This window comes from Rhinatrema bivittatum, chromosome 7, assembly GCF_901001135.1.
Source record: "Rhinatrema bivittatum chromosome 7, aRhiBiv1.1, whole genome shotgun sequence".
In the NCBI taxonomy this organism is placed as follows: domain Eukaryota; kingdom Metazoa; phylum Chordata; class Amphibia; order Gymnophiona; family Rhinatrematidae; genus Rhinatrema; species Rhinatrema bivittatum.
The window spans coordinates 307,926,877-307,945,454 of record NC_042621.1 but is presented as its reverse complement, the minus strand read 5'-3'; the positions used below and the strand labels follow the sequence as shown (position 1 = coordinate 307,945,454).

Sequence of the window (18,578 nt, the reverse complement as noted above, 5' to 3'; positions counted from 1 at the left end):
ACCACTCCAGTACTCAACCAACAGGAAACCAATAACTACTCTAGGGTCCGGATTGACAATTACCAGTACTCCCTGGTACGCAGCCACGCGGGAGGACCATAAGAAATTGCCATACTGGGTCAGACCAAGGGTCCATCAAGCCCAGCATCCTGTTTCCAATAGAGGCCAATCCAGGCCATAAGAATCTGGCAATTACCCAAACACTAAGAAGATCCCATGCTACTGATGCAATTAATAGCAATGGCTATTCCCTAAGTAAACTTGATTAATAGCAGTTAATGAACTTCTCCTCCAAGAACTTATCCAAACCTTTTTTAAACCCAGCTACACTAACTGCACTAACCACATCCTCTGGCAACATAGTCCAGAGCTTAATTGTGCATTGACTAAAAAAGAAATTTCTCCGATTAGTCTTAAATGTGCTACTTGATAACTTCATGGAGTGCCCCCTAGTCCTTCTATTATCCGAAAGAGTAAATAACCGATTCACATCTACCCGTTCTAGACCTCTCATGATTTTAAACACCTCTATCATATCCCCCCTCAGTCGTCTCTTCTCCAAGCTGAACAGCCCTAACCTCTTTAGTCTTTCCTCATAGGGGACCTGTTCCATCCCCTTTATCATTTTGGTTTCCCTTCTCTGTACCTTCTCCATCGCAATTATATCTTTTTTGAGATGCGGCAACCAGAATTGTGCACAGTATTCAAGGTGTGGTCTCACCATGGAGCGATATAGAGGCATTATGACATTTTCCGTTCTATTAACCATTCCCTTCCTAATAATTCCTAACATTGTTTGCTTTTTTGACTGCCGCAGCACACTGAGCCGACGATTTCAATGTGTTATCCACTATGACGCCCAGATCTTTTTCCTGGGTGGTAGCTCCTAATATGGAACCTAACATTGTATAACTATAGCATGGGTTTGTTGTGGTTATATATGTTTGGTGGATCGTTGGGTGCTGTGGAGATGACCACGCCCACGGGGAAGAGCCCCTTGAGGAGCCACAGCACTGGGCTAGACTCGGACTACACAAAAACACAATTAGTTCTTTATTTTGACAGCTTGAAGAGAGCCACCTGGTGGCAGTAGTGAGGCAGTCTCAGGGACCTCGGCAGAGGGAGCCCTTCTCTCCCGGATGACGTCAGGAGGTTCCGCAGAAGGTCTCCCAGCGAGGAGATACTGTGGATGAGATAGACTGAGAGTTAGAGTACTCACTAGGTGTTTGCTGAAGATGTGCGATTCCACCAGGTATGTTGTAGAAGGTACAGGCACCAAGGCAGGGAGAGCAGGCCCTCGAGGAGCGGGTACCAAGGTTAGCGATTACTCCGAAGGGCAGAGAGCTTCCTGCGGCAGCACGGAAGCGGCAGAGTAGCGTAGACAGGAATAGATTCGAGTCCTTGCTAACTCAGAGAGCTAGAAAATTGATGAAGGTAATATACCCGGATGGTGTGACGTCAGCATGAGGGAACGCCCTCGAGGTTCGCGCCAAGGGTGGTACAAAGACGTGGGTTGCGCGCGCACCCTAGTATGTACCTGGGAGGCGCAATGGCGGGAGGCTGCACCATAGCCGTTCCAGGGACGCCAAAGAGGTCGACTTGTAGATGCGGCGGTAGCCATCTTTCCCAGGTAAGTGGGAGGAGCTGTGAATAAGGTGAGGCAAATGGGGCGAAGCCGTCTAGGACTGACGGACGCAACAGGGTTATTTTTCCCTACATGCAGCACCTTGCACTTATCCACATTAACTTTCATCTGCTATTTGGATGCCCAATCTTGCAAGGTCCTCCTGTAATGTATCACAATCCGCTTGTGATTTAACTACTCTGAATAATTTTGTATCATCTGCAAATTTGATTATCTCACTCACTGCGAAGGGGACAGGAAGGAAGAGACAAGAGGCACAAAGGAGACAGGGGGACATTGGAGGAAAGCAGACAGAAAAAGAGGAAGGCACTGGGAAAAAGAGGGGGATGGAGACAGGAGGGAAGAAGGAATGAGAGAAAGACAAAGCATGGGGAGGGAGGAGACTAGAGACAGGAGGGCAGCACAAGAGAGGAGTGCACAGAGGAGGGGGAGGGCATATTGAGAGACAGGTGGCACAAGGGAGACAAAGGTGAAAGTTTGGAAAAGTTTTAAGGAAGAGGGAGAGAGAATCACCTGTGTATGATAGAAGAGGTTGTGCATTTGGGTGTGCATGTGTGTGTCTGACGAGGAAGCTGTGTGTTTGGGAGTGTGCATGAGAGATGAGGCTGTGTGTTTGGGCGTTGTGCATATATGTATGATAGAGGAGGCTGTGTCTGATAGAGGAGGTTGTGCATTTGGGAGATGTGCATGTGTGTATGATAGAGGAGACTGTGTGTCTGACAGAAGAGGTTTTGTGTTTGGGAGAGTGCATGTGTAGGTGAGAAAAGAGGCTGTGTGTTTGGGAGTGTGTGTGTGTCTGACAGAGGGGGCTGTGTGTATGAGAGATGAAGCTGTGTGTTTGGGAGTGTGCATGTGTAGGTGAGAGAGGAGGCTGTGTGTATAAGAGATGAGGCTTTGTGTTTGGGAGTGGGAGTGTGCATGTGTAGGTGAGAGAGGAGGTTGTGTGTATAAGAGATGAGGCTGTGTGTTTGGGCGTTGTGCATATATGTATGATAGAGGAGGCTGTGTCTGATAGAGGAGGTTGTGCATTTGGGAGATGTGCATGTGTGTATGATAGAGGAGACTGTGTGTCTGACAGAAGAGGTTTTGTGTTTGGGAGAGTGCATGTGTAGGTGAGAAAAGAGGCTGAATGTTTGGGAGTGTGTGTGTGTCTGACAGAGGGGGCTGTGAGTATGAGAGATGAAGCTGTGTGTTTGGGAGTGTGCATGTGTAGGTGAGAGAGGAGGCTGTGTGTATAAGAGATGAGGCTTTGTGTTTGGGAGTGGGAGTGTGCATGTGTAGGTGAGAGAGGAGGCTGTGTGTATAAGAGATGAGGCTGTGTGTTTGGGAGTGGGAGTGTGCATGTGTAGATGAGAGAGGAGGCTGTGTGTATAAGAGATGAGGCTGTGTGCTTGGGAGTGTGCATGTGTAGATGACAGAGGAGGCTGTGTGTATAAGAGTTGAGGTTGTGCGTTTGGGTGTGTGTACTTGTGTCTGACAGAGGGGGCTGTGTGTATGAGAGATGAGGCTGTGTGTTTGGGAGTGTGTGTATAAGAGTTGAGGTTGTGTGTTTGGGTATGTGTGTGTCTGACAGAGGGGGCTGTGTGTATAAGAGATGAGGCTGTGTGTTTGGGAGTGGGAGTGTGCATGTGTAGATGAGAGAGGAAGTTGTGTGTATAAGAGATGAAGCTGTGTGTTTGGGAGTGGGAGTGTGTGTATAAGAGATGAGGCTGTGTGTTTGGGAGTGGGAGTGTATAAGAGTTGAGGTTGTGCATTTGGGAGTGTGCATGTGTGTGTCTGACAGAGGGGGATGTGTGTATGAGAGATGAGGCTGTGTGTTTGGGAGTGTGTGTATAAGAGATGAGGCTGTGTGTTTGGGAGTGTGTATAAGAGATAGAAACATATAGAAACATAGAAATGACAGCAGAAGACGACCAAACGGCCCATCCAGTCTGCCCAGCAAGCTATGCACTTTTTTTTCCTCTTTCTTGTAACGCTTGGCTCTTAGTACCTTTTAGTTTTATTTCCCTTCCACCCCACCATTAATGTAGAGAGCAGTGTTGGAACTGCATCTAATTGAATATGTAGCTTAGTTAGGGGTAGTAACCGCCTCAATAAGCAAGCTACACCCATGCTTTTGTTTACTCGACTATGTAATTTAGTCCTTGTTGGTTGTTGTCTATATATATAGATACTCTTTTCTACATTGCTTCTGCCGCTGAAGCAGAGAGCTATGCTGGGAGATGAAGCTGTGTGTTTGGGAGTGTGCATGTGTGTGTCTGACAGAGGGGGCTGTGTGTCTGAGAGATGAGGCTGTGTGTTTGGGAGTTGTGCATGTGTAGATGACTGAGGAGGCTGTGTGTATAAGAGATGAGGCTGTGTGTTTGGGAGTGGGAGTGTGTGTATAAGAGTTGAGGTTGTGTGTTTGGGAGTGTGCATGTGTGTGTCTGACAGAGGGGGCTGTGTGTCTGAGAGATGAGGCTGTGTGTTTGGGAGTTGTGCATGTGTGGATGACTGAGGAGGCTGTGTGTATAAGAGATGAGGCTGTGTGTTTGGGAGTGGGAGTGTGTGTATAAGAGTTGAGGTTGTGTGTTTGGGAGTGTGCATGTGTGTGTCTGACAGAGGGGGCTGTGTGTCTGAGAGATGAGGCTGTGTGTTTGGGAGTTGTGCATGTGTAGATGACTGAGGAGGCTGTGTGTATAAGAGATGAGGCTGTGTGTTTGGGAGTGGGAGTGTGTGTATAAGAGTTGAGGTTGTGTGTTTGGGAGTGTGCATGTGTGTGTCTGACAGAGGGGGCTGTGTGTCAGAGATGAGGCTGTGTGTTTGGGAGTTGTGCATGTGTAGATGACTGAGGAGGCTGTGTGTATAAGAGATGAGGCTGTGTGTTTGGGAGTGGGAGTGTGTGTATAAGAGTTGAGGTTGTGTGTTTGGGAGTGTGCATGTGTGTGTCTGACAGAGGGGGCTGTGTGTCTGAGAGATGAGGCTGTGTGTTTGGGAGTTGTGCATGTGTAGATGACTGAGGAGGCTGTGTGTATAAGAGATGAGGCTGTGTGTTTGGGAGTGGGAGTGTGTGTATAAGAGTTGAGGTTGTGTGTTTGGGAGTGTGCATGTGTGTGTCTGACAGAGGGGGCTGTGTGTCTGAGAGATGAGGCTGTGTGTTTGGGAGTTGTGCATGTGTGGATGACTGAGGAGGCTGTGTGTATAAGAGATGAGGCTGTGTGTTTGGGAGTGGGAGTGTGTGTATAAGAGTTGAGGTTGTGTGTTTGGGAGTGTGCATGTGTGTGTCTGACAGAGGGGGCTGTGTGTCTGAGAGATGAGGCTGTGTGTTTGGGAGTTGTGCATGTGGAGATGACTGAGGAGGCTGTGTGTTTATGGGGGAAGTATGGAGGTGGATGTGTATTAGAAAGACTGTAACTGTGATTGGGAGCAAAACTGCATGAGAGAAGCTGATGTGGAAAGTTGAAATAATATTTTATAAAACAAAGTCTATTGAAAGCCAAGTAATGAGTGGATCGACAAATGATGGTCGCCTGTAACCTCCCCTCCAGCGTGAAGTTAATGGGTGTCCAGTTCTGGGCCTTGGAAAAGTTGGCGGCCCAGCACCAGAAGCAGGGCCGTCCCCGATGCTGCACTTTGCTTGTTTACCATTTCGTAGCTTTCCCCCGTCTTTTCCGTTACTCATTCTGTATCTTACTTTCAGAACCCATGGTAGGATTCTCACTGCAAAAAAGGGATTTGACTCTGCTCAACGACAGAGCTGAACTGCATAACCTCGAAGCAGAACGAGGCTTGAACCACTCCGCCGCCATATCTGACTCCCAACACAACTTCCATCGGATCCTCGACCGAGAGCGAGCGCCGTATCTGACTCAGAACGAGGCTTGGCTAGGATCGCCTGCGCAGACCTGACGCGCGAGTGAATGAGAGCGAGGCTTGGCTAGGATCGCCTGCGCAGATCTGACGCGCGAGTGAATGAGAACGAGGTTTGGCTTGGATCGCCTGCGCATACATGATGCGGAGTGAATGAGAACGAGGCTTGGCTAGGATCGCCAGCGCATACATGATGCGGAGTGAATGAGAGCGAGGCTTGGCTAGGATCGCCTGCGCATACATGATGCGGAGTGAATGAGAGCGAGGCTTGGCTAGGATCGCCTGCGCAGACCTGACGCGCGAGTGAATGAGAACGAGGCTTGGCTAGGATCGCCTGCGCATACATGATGCGGAGTGAATGAGAACGAGGCTTGGCTAGGATCGCCAGCGCATACATGATGCGGAGTGAATGAGAGCGAGGCTTGGCTAGGATCGCCTGCGCATACAGGATGCGGAGTGAATGAGAAGGAGGCTTGGCTAGGATTGCCTGCGCAGACGTGACGCGCGAGTGACTCAGAGCGAGGCTTGGCTTAGATCGCCTGCTCTCCTCAGATCTGACGCGCGAGTGACTCAGAGCGAGGCTTGGAACGCGCTGCTCCGTGCCCCTCCCTCCCCCCGGGCTTCCGTCGTTTTTTGCCTTCCTAACGGAAGTCGGTGCGACCGCGCTGTTTGAGTGAGAGATGTCTGAGTGCGGCAGGAAGTCCGGCGGCTCGGGCCATGTCCGCTCCCCGGGCTCCGCCGGCGAGGATCCGGAGGAGAATCCGGCCGAGGACGGCTGTGGCGGGGCGGAAGGGAGCGAGGAGACGCGGCGGCAGATCCGGCAGCAGTACCGGGAGCTGATCAGCTCGGTGCAGCGTGAGTATGCGGCATCCAGAGGTGGAGCAAAGCAGCCTCTGGGCATCCGCGGGGCGACCTGGACTGGCCGCCGGGAGAGCGTGCTGGGCTCCATGGACCTGGAGGCGACCCCGGCTGTGCAGATCACGTGAGACGCGTGATCGGTTCTGCGATGCTGCTAGCAGGGCCGGTCCTACCTGATGTGCTGCCCCCGGATTCTAACGAAGCTCTTCACGGGCTTGAAATTCTGCCCAACAATACTTAATTCAGCGTCCGAGCACTGTCTCCAGGGGATGGTGCTGCGGGGTCAGAGTGGGGCGACCTGATTTCTGATAGTGATTGAGGTTTAGAAACATGTTAAAATGATTATTGCACATGGAAGCTTTTAATTGATGCTATGTTCTGTATGTATAACTTATTTTAATTTGTGCATTCTGCATTGATATTTTGGCAATGTGGAATATAAATAACTGAAAACGAAAATAAACATTTCCAGTGGGTGAATCTGGGACACTTGTGAGAGGGGGGGGGGGGAGAGAGTGGTTTGTCCAGTGGACTGTCCCTTGAAAAGTTGTTTTGTTACTGCAAAATATTTCAAACACAATACAAAAGGAAGACACTTTCCAGCTGGTACCCTCTCAAGGACCAATCACTGTGGCAACCGCTTCCGGTCGGGGCACACTCACCAGGCAAAAATCAGCAAATGTGTCCCAGCATGCTGTAGCAACCCAGGATCAGTGGCTTGGAAGGCAGTGGTCCGTCACGATGGGTTTTCCTGAGTGTGGGACTTATAGTGCACACGTCTGGTTGCAGAGTGAACTGTGGGCATGCTGCCAGGGACGGGCAGAGGTCTGGACTCAGGATCTGTGGAGAGATGGGACTATAATTCTGCTTAATCCCCATCTGTCTAGGGAAAAGGATTATGGAAGGAAGGAAGTGTGGAGGAGAACTATATATGGAGAGCTTCCCAGGACTGAGAGTGGTGGAGAGCCTTCCGAGGGTGGCAGGTGTATAGAGCTGTCCCGGCTGGGGTTGTGGAGGAGGGATAGATTTCTGGAGACTGAAGAGCAAAAAGATCAAATTACATATAAAAGTTCTAGGGTTCTCAAAAAAAAAAAAAGCTTTTTTCCCTGTACGTACCAGGATCAGTCCAGGACACCTGGTTGTGACTCCGCACCAGTAGATGGAGACAGACTAAAACTTGTGGGCGGAGCCATATATGCCCCTGTGCCAGTCACAGCCCCTCAGTCTTACTCTGTCTCCAGTAGATGGTGCAGGTCCAGTCACAGCCCTGCCTGACCTGATTCTGGTGGTTAGTCAGGTTTGATTTTTGGGCTAGTTTTGTTTTTAATTCTTTTCCCGGGTGCCCTGCCTCCCAGGGGAGTTGAGAGGTCCTGAGGGGACTACCCTCCCCCGGTTGAGGCCGCTGCCAGGGTCGAGGACCCGGCTGGACTAGTGGCAGCGTCAGGGGTGACACCGGGGAGCCCGGTTCACTCACCCCTGCAGGAAATAGGGCTTTCAGAACCAGGGACAGCGTGTTTTTTTGTTAAAAAAAAAAAAAAAAAAAAAAAGTTTTACTTTTATTTCTTGCGGCTCTCCGTTGCCTGGCGTTGCCGCTCCGTTTCGGTCGGTGGGGGGCGTCGCCAGCAGGGGGGTGGTCGCCGAATTGCCCCGTTTTGGTTATTTTTAAATTTTTTTCCTGTGTGGTGATTTTGTCGGTGCGCCTCTGTTTTTCCCGCGTTCGCCGGCATGCCTCGGGGTTCGCAGTGCAGGGCCTGCGGCTCGGCGCACGCGCGTCTGTCCCGGGACAGCCTTTGTTCGGCTTGTGTCCCGGGTGATGAGGGTTCCTCGGCAGCACCACGGGGGGCTCGGTCCCGGGTCGCGCGATCGCCGCCGCCGCGAGGTGGGGGCCCCTCTGACAGACCTCAGGAGCTGTTCCTGCTTAGCGCGAGAGTGGCGGCCATTTTGGCCACCGGCCGGGAAATATCGAAGGAAACGGTGGGGGCTTTGTCTTTGCCTCCCGCGCTTTCCCCGCAGCGTGACAAGACGGGGGAGGTCCCCTCGGAGGGGATTCGGTCCCGGGGGGATTCCGATAGTGATTCAGCGGATTCCGGAGAATTTTATGAGGATTTTGCGCTGTTACTGCGCAAAGTCCTCAGATATAAGCGCAGCAAGCGCATACGGGGAGATGTCTCGCGTGCGGCTGTCCGCAAGTCCCCACCACGGAAAAGGAAGGCCAAAAAGGGTGCGGAAATAGCCCAGGGCTTGTTCCAGGGGAAGCGGCTTCCCCGGGGGCTGCCTCAGGAATCGGATTCCGAGAATTCCTCCGGGACGGATACGGAGGCCTCCGAAGAGCCCCTGATGGGGGCCGGGACGGCAGTACCGGATGGAACGGCACAGCCCAGTGCAGGGAAAGGTGCACAGGCCTTAGACGGGGACGACCCCAAGGTGGTGCGGCTATTCCGCAGGGAGGAACTGTCACCTCTCATCCCAGCCATTCTCCAGGAGCTGGGGATTGAGGCTCCCCCGGTGGTGGTCCGCCAGGAGGCGAATATGGATCCCGTTCTGCTCGGCCTCACAGGGCCGGCGGTCGCCTTCCCTTTTCATTTCTCGTCCACGGATATCCTCTTCAAGGAATGGGATACTCCGGAGTTGGGTTTGAAAGTCAGCAAGGCCATGGATAAGCTCTACCCTTTACTGGAGGAGGCGCTGGAGCTCCTCAGGCTCCCCGAAGGTGGATTCGGCGGTGTCCGCTGTCACGAAGAGGTCTACCATCCCGGTCACGGGAGCTACGGCCCTCCGGGATATTCAAGACCGGAAGTTGGAGGTACAACTCAAAAAGATTTTTGAGGTTTCCGCCCTAGGAGTGCGAGCCGCCATTTGCACGAACTTTGCTATGCGAGCTAGTCTGCGCTGGGCCCAGGTACTACAGGCTAATGCGGGTCTCTCTCTGGAGGAGGCTTCCCAAGCAGACAGGTTGGAAGCGGCTATTGCATATGGGGCTGATGCGCTCCATGATCTTTTACGCACTTCAGCTAGGTCTATGGTTGCAGCGGTGTCGGCACGCCATCTCCTTTGGCTGCGCAACTGGGCAGCAGACGGTTCGTCCAAGGCTCACCTCGGGGCATTACCCTTCAAAGGGAAATTGCTGTTTGGAAAGGAGTTAGATGACTTGATGGTTTCACTGGGTGAGAACCAAGCGTTTAAGCTGCCAGAGGATAGGGCCCGGATGCGCTCCTCGTTTTCCAGCAGAGCCCGTTTCTGGGGACCCCGGAAGTCCAGGACGCAAAGATCCACCGGATCCTCGTATAGGCCGTCCTCTTCTCGAAACACTCATTGGCAGCAGTCCTTTCGGGGCAAACGCTTTGGCAGGCCAGGAGGGGCTCCGTCGGGTGCGGGGTCCAAGCCTTCGCAATGAAGTTCGGCCGGCCCATCCCTCGTCGCGCCCTCAGCACCTTGTTCCAAACGTGGGGGCGCGTCTATCCTTATTCCTCGAGGAATGGGCCAGCATGACATCGGATCAGTGGGTCCTCGACGTGATAAGACACGGCTACGAGTTAGATTTTGCTCGCATCCCAACGGACAAGTTCCTGGTCTCGCCCTGCAAGGATCCCAAGAAGAAGGCAGAGGTGCTAGACACCATCCGAAGACTAGAAAGCTTGGGGGCCATCTCTCCGGTTCCGGCCGATCAGTACGGCAAGGGCCGTTACTCCATTTACTTCATAGTTCCCAAGAAAGACGGCACTTTCCGACCCATACTGGATCTGAAAGGAGTCAACAGATGCCTTCGGGTTCCTCACTTCAAAATGGAGACCATTCGTTCGGTGATCGCGTCGGTGTGGCCAGGCGAATTCCTGGCGTCACTAGATCTCACAGAAGCATACCTTCATGTGGGCATCCAACCAGCGTTCCAGCGGTTCCTGCGGTTTTGCATTCTGGGAAGGCACTTCCAGTTCCGGGCTCTTCCGTTCGGCCTGGCTACAGCGCCTCGGACATTCACGAAAGTGATGGTGGTGGTGGCTGCGCAGTTGCGTCGGGAAGGTCTTCTGGTTCACCCTTACCTCGACGATTGGCTGATTCGGGCAAAGTCAGAGAGGCTGTGTCGGCAGGCGGTGGCCAGGGTGCTACAGCTCTTGCAGTCCCTGGGCTGGGTGGTCAACTACAACAAGAGTCATCTGGAACCCACTCAGTCCTTGGAGTATCTGGGAGCCATTTTCGATACGAAACGGGGCAGAGTAGTTCTCTCTCAGGAACGGATATGCAAACTACAGTCTCAGGTGCGACGTCTTTTGTCTCAGCACCGTCCGCGAGTCTGCGATTACCTGACAGTTCTGGGATCTATGGCCTCCACGCTGGCGTTAGTCCCTTGGGCGTTCGCTCACCTGCGGCCGCTGCAGTCTTCATTGCTTTCCCGCTGGAAACCGGTTTCAGAGGAATTTTATCTTCCACTGCCTCTCGAGAGTCAGGCGCGCTCCAGCCTGAGCTGGTGGCTGGATTCCAAACATCTCTCCTGTGGAGTATCTCTTCTCCTTCCCAACTGGACGGTGGTGACCACGGATGCCAGTCTTTCCGGTTGGGGTGCAGTTTTCCAAGGGAAATCGGTTCAGGGTCTGTGGTCAGAGGATCAGACCCGGTGGTCTATCAACTGCCTGGAGTCCAGGGCGGTCCGTCTGGCATTGCAAGCTTTTCTACCCCTCGTACGAGGAAAGGCGGTCCGGGTATTGTCGGACAATGCTACCACTGTGGCTTACATCAATCGCCAGGGCGGCACGAGAAGCTCTCAAGTAGCGGAGGAAGCGCGTTCCTTGATGATCTGGGCAGAGCAGCATCTCAGCGATCTCACTGCGTCTCACATAGCAGGAGTCGACAATGTCCAGGCGGACTTCCTCAGCCAGCACCACCTGGATCCTGGAGAGTGGGAGCTGGCGGACGAAGCGTTTCTTTTCATTTGCAGGAATTGGGGAACGCCCCACATGGACCTCATGGCCACGTGGCACAACGCAAAGTCTCCGAGATTTTACAGTCGACGCCGAGAAAGGGGAGCAGAAGGGGTCGATGCGTTAGCGCTTCCCTGGCCAGCGGAGGTGCTCCTGTATGTGTTCCCACCGTGGCCCATGATCGTCAAGATCCTGCGGCGCATAGAATTGCACCCGTCCAACGTGATCATGGTGGCGCCGGAGTGGCCGTGCCGTACGTGGTTTGCGGACCTGATCCAATTGTCGGTGGCAGCGCCCCTTCGTCTGCAGGGGTTTCCGGGGCTCCTTCGTCAGGGCCCCATCTGTTTGGAGGATGTGGATCACTTCTGTCTCGCGGCATGGCTTTTGAGAGGAATCGATTGAAGCGCAAAGGTTACTCGGATGCGGTAGTTGCCACGTTGCTGAGATCCAGGAAGCAGTCTACGTCTCTGGCTTATGTTAGAGTCTGGGTAGTTTTTGAAAAGTGGTGCGTAGAGCGGGGTCTGGATCCCACTTCCGCTGCTATTCCTGATATTTTGGCTTTTCTCCAGGCTGGGCTGGCCAAAGGTTTAGCGTGCAGTTCCCTACGGGTCCAAGTAGCGGCGCTTGGTTGTTTGCGTGGTAAAGTCCGGGGAGTCTCCCTAGCTCTCCACCCGGATATCACCCGTTTTCTTAGGGGGCGAAACACCTCCGTCCTCCTTTGCGGCTCCCTTGTCCGTCTTGGAACCTCAACTGGGTGCTCTCGGCCTTATGCTCAGCTCCGTTTGAGCCTCTAAAGCGTTCTACGATCAAAGATCTCACGTTGAAGACTGTCTTCCTGGTAGCGATTGCGTCGGCTCGCCGGGTTTCCGAGTTGCAGGCTCTGTCCTGTAGGGAGCCCTTCTTGCGCATTTCCAATTCAGGGGTTTCCTTGCGGACCGTTCCCTCCTTCCTGCCTAAGGTCGTATCGGCTTTTCATTTGAATCAATCGGTTGAACTTCCCACTTTCGCGGTTGGGGAGTCTTCAGACCCAAAATCAAGGGACTTGAGAGAACTAGATGTGTGGAGGTCCCTTCTTCGCTATCTAGAGGTCACCAATTCTTTTCGGTTGACGGATCATCTGTTTGTGTTGACGTCGGGTCCGAAGAAAGGTTCTGCTGCGTCCCGCACGACGATCTCCCGTTGGCTCAAGGAGGCCATTGGTTCCGCGTACATTCTGCGGGGTAAATCACCGCCGGTGGGTCTTCGAGCTCATTCGACGAGATCTCATGCTGCGTCTTGGGCGGAATCTTCTCAGGTGTCGCCTCAAGAGATTTGCAGGGCGGCTACCTGGAAATCGTTGCATACCTTCATTAAACATTACCGGTTGGATGTTCAGGCTACTGATGCTGGGGGATTTGGAGAGAGGGTACTCCGAGCGGGACTCTCTGCTTCCCACCCTCGGTAAGTTAGCTCTGGTACATCCCAGGTGTCCTGGACTGATCCTGGTACGTACAGGGAAAGGAAAATTAGTTTCTTACCTGATAATTTTCGTTCCTGTAGTACCAAGGATCAGTCCAGGATCCCGCCTGCAGTGGTGCGCTATAGTAACGGAGAGTCCGCTCATTGTTGTTTTCAGTACGCTGACCCCTTGTTTGTTCGCTCTCCCGGTTGGGGAGTCTGTTTTCCTGTAGGGGTGTTGGAGTTATCTTTCGTTTACTTAGCAAGTTTCTATGGTTAGCTATGTTGTCTTATGGATTTTTCTACTTTGACATTACGTATGACTGAGGGGCTGTGACTGGCACAGGGGCATATATGGCTCCGCCCACAAGTTTTAGTCTGTCTCCATCTACTGGTGCGGAGTCACAACCAGGTGTCCTGGACTGATCCTTGGTACTACAGGAACGAAAATTATCAGGTAAGAAACTAATTTTCCTTTCACTGAAAAGTTCTCCCAGTAATGGGAGGTGGGAGCTCAGGCAGTGATGGATATTGGGTGCCTTCCCCCAAAGGAGATGGGTTTTAGGTGCTTCCCATGAGGCACGGGGGGAGTTGTTTTGAGGAAGTCAAGGAGTCCTAGCCAGAGTTCTGGGAGAGTGATGGAAGGAACAGTGAAGTACGGTTGGGATCTGCCTGAGTGGATTTAGAGAAGTTGCTCCAGTAGTAGCTGTGGCCAACAGGGAGGACAAGGATCTCACTGGCCAGGGGAAGCCCCAGTCTGAGAGGCTGCAGTCTGTTTGCAGCTTTCCCTTTGGGGGAGCCTGTGGGAAGAGAAGGAACCCAGTAAGAGATGGTGGAGGGCACAGGAGACTTGGATTCAGAGTCATGGATGGAAAAGAACCATTTTTGGCGAAAGTTTGGAGATTTCCCCTAAGAACTGTGATGTGCATTGCCTTGAACTTTTCCTGTCTTTTTTTTTTTTTTTTTTAAATTCCTTCTGAGATTGCTGATTATTCTTGCGTGACTGGATTTTTATTCTGGGATTCTGAATATATTTTTTGTTCTGGAACACAACTTGAGTGCGAACTGAAGGTTGTTTGTTTTTTGGCAAGACTCTTCTTGGGCCTTATAGCTCTGCTGTCCCTTTGATGGAGCTCTGATCCCAGGGCTGCAGTCAAGCTTTTTCTCAACCCTGCTGAAGGTGACCCTATGCAAAGGAGAGGTGGGGGTTACAAATAGAAAGAAGACAGAGGGGTAGGAGAAGGAGACAGGACTCAGGATGGAGGGAAAGGTGTAAGGAGGAGGAGAAGAGGTTGGAGGGGCTAGGGGCCATGGAGTAGGAGAGAGACTACCCTGGCTTGTGGAGGGCGTAGGAGAAGGGAAAGGGTTATTGGATGGAGGTAGGAGAAAAGACCATGATAGGGAAGGTGGGGGAGAGGCCCAGGGATAATGGGAGATGGGGACAAAGGACCCTGGATTTTAGGGGGAGGGGAAAGCATATGGAAGATAATAGAGGAGGAAGTGGATGAGAAATAGGGAAAGGCAAACAGGCAGGAAGCCTAGAAAACAAGGAGCAAGAGAACTGAAGCAGAAGAGAAAGTATTAAAATGTCTGTTAAAAGGAAAGACAAAGAAGGGAACGAGAACTGAAATGAGAGAGGGAGACTAACAGAGGACGGAACAAAGAGGGGTTGAGCCAGGAAATTGAGTCAGAAACACCAATAACTCATCGTAGTGAAATATCCTGGGGCCCAGTCGAACCTCTCTGACCAGGATGCGTCTCCCACACACAATTTACATTTTGGGAATAAAGAATAATTGGGTTTTGTTGGCTGGTTAGAATTTTTCCGGTGCATAATTAATTCACGTACCTGCCAGCCCAGAGGCTTTTCTGTTCTGTTTGAGGAGGACAGGGTATGGGGTCTGAGAGACATCCGGGTAGCTTGCGTGCCCGGGCAGACACTTCCTCTTCTGCTTCCCTTACAGCGAGTCCCTGAGTCAGGGGTCCTATAGGAGCATTACCCCTACCACTCCCCCCTGTGCCTCACACTCTGCTCCCCCCCCCCCGTGCCTCACACTCTGCTCCCCCCCCCCGTGCCTCACGCTCTGCTTCCCTCCCCCCCCCCGTGCCTCACACTCTGCTCCCCCCCCCGTGCCTCACGCTCTGCTCCCCCCCCTGTGCCTCACGCTCTGCTCCCCCCCCCTGTGCCTCACGCTCTGCTCCCCCCCCCTGTGCCTCACGCTCTGCTCCCCCCCCCGTGCCTCACGCTCTGCTCCCCCCCCCTGTGCCTCACGCTCTGCTCCCCCCCCCTGTGCCTCACGCTCTGCTCCCCCCCCCTGTGCCTCACGCTCTGCTCCCCCCCCCTGTGCCTCCCGCTCTGCCCCCCCCCCCCTGTGCCTCACGCTCTGCTCCCCCCCCCTGTGCCTCACGCTCTGCTCCCCCCCCGTGCCTCACGCTCTGCTCCCCCCCCCTGGCCTCACGCTCTGCTCCCCCCCCCGTGCCTCACGCTCTGCTCCCCCCCCCCGTGCCTCACGCTCTGCTCCCCCCCGTGCCTCACGCTCTGCTCCCCCCCCCCGTGCCTCACGCTCTGCTCCCCCCCCCCGTGCCTCACGCTCTGCTCCCCCCCCCCCCGTGCCTCACGCTCTGCTCCCCCCCCCCGTGCCCCACGCTCTGCTCCCCCCCCCGTGCCTCACGCTCTGCTCCCCCCCCCCGTGCCTCACGCTCTGCTCCCCCCCCCCCGTGCCTCACGCTCTGCTCCCCCCCCCCGTGCCTCACGCTCTGCTCCCCCCCCGTGCCTCACGCTCTGCTCCCCCCCCGTGCCTCACGCTCTGCTCCCCCGGGCTCTACAGGAAGGTTTTAGTAAGGAGCAGCTGCCATTGGCTGCAGGATTGGGTGAGTGAGGACTGGAGGTGGAGAGAAGCTGGGCTCAGCACTGTGATCCTGCCCCTTGCGAGCTGCACATGCACAGTGGGTTGCCTCCCTACTGCTGATCATTTCTGTAGTGCTACGAGCCCTGCCCCACTGCTACTGTTAATGGTTTTTTATCTTGGTTAGTGTAATGCCACAGGTTAATTAGTCCTGTTTTACGAGTGTCTGATTATATGATTTGGCTATCAGGTGGGATATAAATACTAGACGTATACAGAGCCCATACCGCTGCCATTACTACCTACTGCTTTCATTTAGCGGGATTCTGGGAGAAGAGATGGTGTCGCTATCTCCTGGCATTTGTTTTTTTTGTTAGAGAATCGGGAGGACATGCTGAGTTCCCGCAGTAACAGGCTGACAGAAGTGCTGGAGGAAGCCAACAAGCTCTTTGTAGGAGGTAAGATTTATTTATTTAAAACATTTTATATACCAGCATTCGTTGTGGACATCATGTCGGTTTACAGTCAACAAGTTAAGTTTGGAAAATTACATTTTAACAGGGAAGTTCAAACTGGGAGAGGGGGTAACGATAGGCAGCTAAGAAAAGACAGGGTAAACAAAACAAGGATCCTCGCAGTGAGGATAGATTATAAAAACATAGTTCCTCAATATGAGAAAAAGGGAGTAGACGTATTGTGGTCTACAATGGCACGGGTTGATGACTTTTTATTCTGGGTAAGCTTGGTTGAACAACCATGTTTTCAATTTCTTTTTGAAGTTGTTCATGCAGGGTTCAAGGCGTATGTCAGGCGGTAGTGTGTTCCAGTGGGTGGGACCTGCAATCAAGAGAGCACGGTCGTGTGTAGAGGAGAGATGGGCTGTTTTCAAGGAGGGCACAAGTAGGGTGCCAGCTTTTGCCGTTCTGGTGGGTCGACTGGACTTAGGAGTTGTAAAAGGGAGGTCTAACCAGTTGGAGTTGTGCGTGTGGATTGCTTTGTGGATTATGGTGAGTGTTTTGTAGATAATGCGTGATGCTATGGGGAGCCAGTGTAAGTCTCTGAGGATGGGGGCGATGTGATCATATTTGCGGGAGTTTGCAATGAGTCTTGCTGCAGCATGTTGTAGCATTTGTAGGGGTTTAATGGTAGAGTAGGGGGAGTCCAATGAGTAAGGCATTGCAGTAGTCCAATTTGGAAGTAATGGTGGCTTGGATAACTGTACGGAAATCATGGGTGTGTAGGAGAGGTCTCAGTTTTTTGAGCACATTAAGTTTGAAAAAGCAGGCTTTGAATATAGAGTTTACGTAGTTCTTCATGCTTAATTGATGGTCAAGGATGACTCCAAGGTCCCTAACAAAGGGTTGTGTAGAGGGGAGGTTGGGTTTAGTAGTGTAAGGCAGAGGAGAGGAGGCGGATGAGTGGGGGGAGATGAGTAGCAGCTCCGTTTTGTTCGTATTGATGGCAAGATGGAGATTGAGAAGGGCGTTAATGGCTGTGAGGCATTTCTCCCAGTGTTCGAGGGCGTCAGCGAGAGAGTTCTGTATAGGGATGATGATCTGAACGTCATCAGCGTACAGGTAGAACTTGAGTTTAAGGTCAGAGAGGAGGTGGCATAGGGGAGTGATATAAATGTTGAAGAGGGTGGGAGAAAGTGAGGAGCCTTTGGAGACTCCCTGCTGGAGAGGTTGTGTGGTGGATGTGGCGTTCCCGATTTTAACGGAGAACTTTCTGTTAGAGAGGAAGGATTTAAACCAGGCAAGAGCAAGACCTGAGATGCCAATGTTTTCCAGACGGGTTAGAAGATGATGATGGCTAATGGTGTCGAAGGCTGAAGAGATGTCGAGGAGGGCAAGGAGGTAGCTGTGGCCTTGACCCATGCCTCGGAGGAGATGGTCAGAAAGGGAGAGAAGTAAGGATTCAGTGTTAGTGTTTCTGGAATCCAAATTGTGATGGGTGGAGGATCAGATGGTCTTTGAGATAAGCCATGAGTTGTGAGTTGACAACTCTTTCCAATAGTTTGGCAATGAAAGGGAGGTTGGAGATTGGGCGGACGTTGGAGGGATCTTTGGGGTCAAGTGAGGGTTTCTTGAGGAGGGGTCTGACCACTGCGTGCTTGAGTGCATCTGGAACGGATCCATGCGCCATACAGCAGTTGATGATGTCTGCTATGGCTTTGACTATAGCGTCAGGAACGGCTAGTAGTGCTAGCCGTTCCTGACGGCTAGCACTACTACTGACGTACTGACGCAGGGGCACTTGGTTTCTGGGGTGTGGGAGTTTCTTTTGTGCAGTGAAAGCCCTGGATCTTGCCCAAAGAGAAATAAAGAGCAGGGAGAAGTAGTCAGAGCAAGTCCATGGAAGGTTTACACTGCTGTCATCAAGCTGGCGTCTTTATTCCGATTCGTTTCTTACTAGGCAAGCAATTCTCAGAGTAGTCGGTAACACTTGGGCGAACTGTAAATGGAAAGTGAGATAAGAATTGGGCTCCTGGTTTCTTTTCTGTGGGCTGCCTTGGGATGCTGCAGAGGCAATGAATGCAGCCTCCTGAGGGCCAGAAGGGGGCATCACAGAACGGCTGGGCCAAAGCCAAGCTAAGATTAGCCTCTTGATGGGGTGGAAGGTGGAGAGCTGCAGGCTGAGGCACTCCTCCTCCTTCCTGTACCACGGGAGGACCAAGCGGGCCCTCGGTCATTGCCACTGGAGACTCGGATGCTTCCAGCTCTTCAGCACTGGCTGAGCTTGTGACAGTGTCAGCGGGCAGGGCTCTGTCGGCACAAGTGAGCTCGTGCATAGCGCCCTCGGGCAGAGCCGTGCTTGTGCGTACATCGTGTGTGTTTGCTCTTCAGGCTGCATTGATAACTATTTCTGGAATGTTTATTTTATTTATTTATTTATGGTTTTTATATACCGGAAGTTCCTGTATACAATACATATCACTCCGGTTCACATTTAACAAAAATAACTATCGCCGGGGAGGCGGTTTACATGGAACATATCGAATGTAATGAACGGATAATCTATAGTACAATA

The 18,578-nt window shown here is 52.5% G+C and overlaps 1 protein-coding gene across 2 annotated transcripts in view; it reads left to right on the top strand.

Moving 5' to 3' along the window:
* The first annotated feature begins 5,961 nt into the window (after positions 1-5,961).
* The window catches only part of NSMCE4A (NSE4 homolog A, SMC5-SMC6 complex component), a 55,260-nt gene continuing 42,643 nt past the window's right edge, over positions 5,962-18,578 (top strand). Inside the window, exons 1-2 of one of the 2 annotated variants that reach the window (XM_029610561.1) lie at positions 5,962-6,349; positions 15,926-16,006. In XM_029610561.1, coding sequence (XP_029466421.1) covers positions 6,175-6,349; positions 15,926-16,006 — 256 coding nt within the window. In that variant the 5' untranslated portion in view covers positions 5,962-6,174. The remainder of the gene's footprint in view (positions 6,350-15,925; positions 16,007-18,578) is intronic. The other variant, XM_029610560.1, reaches the window with a different exon arrangement.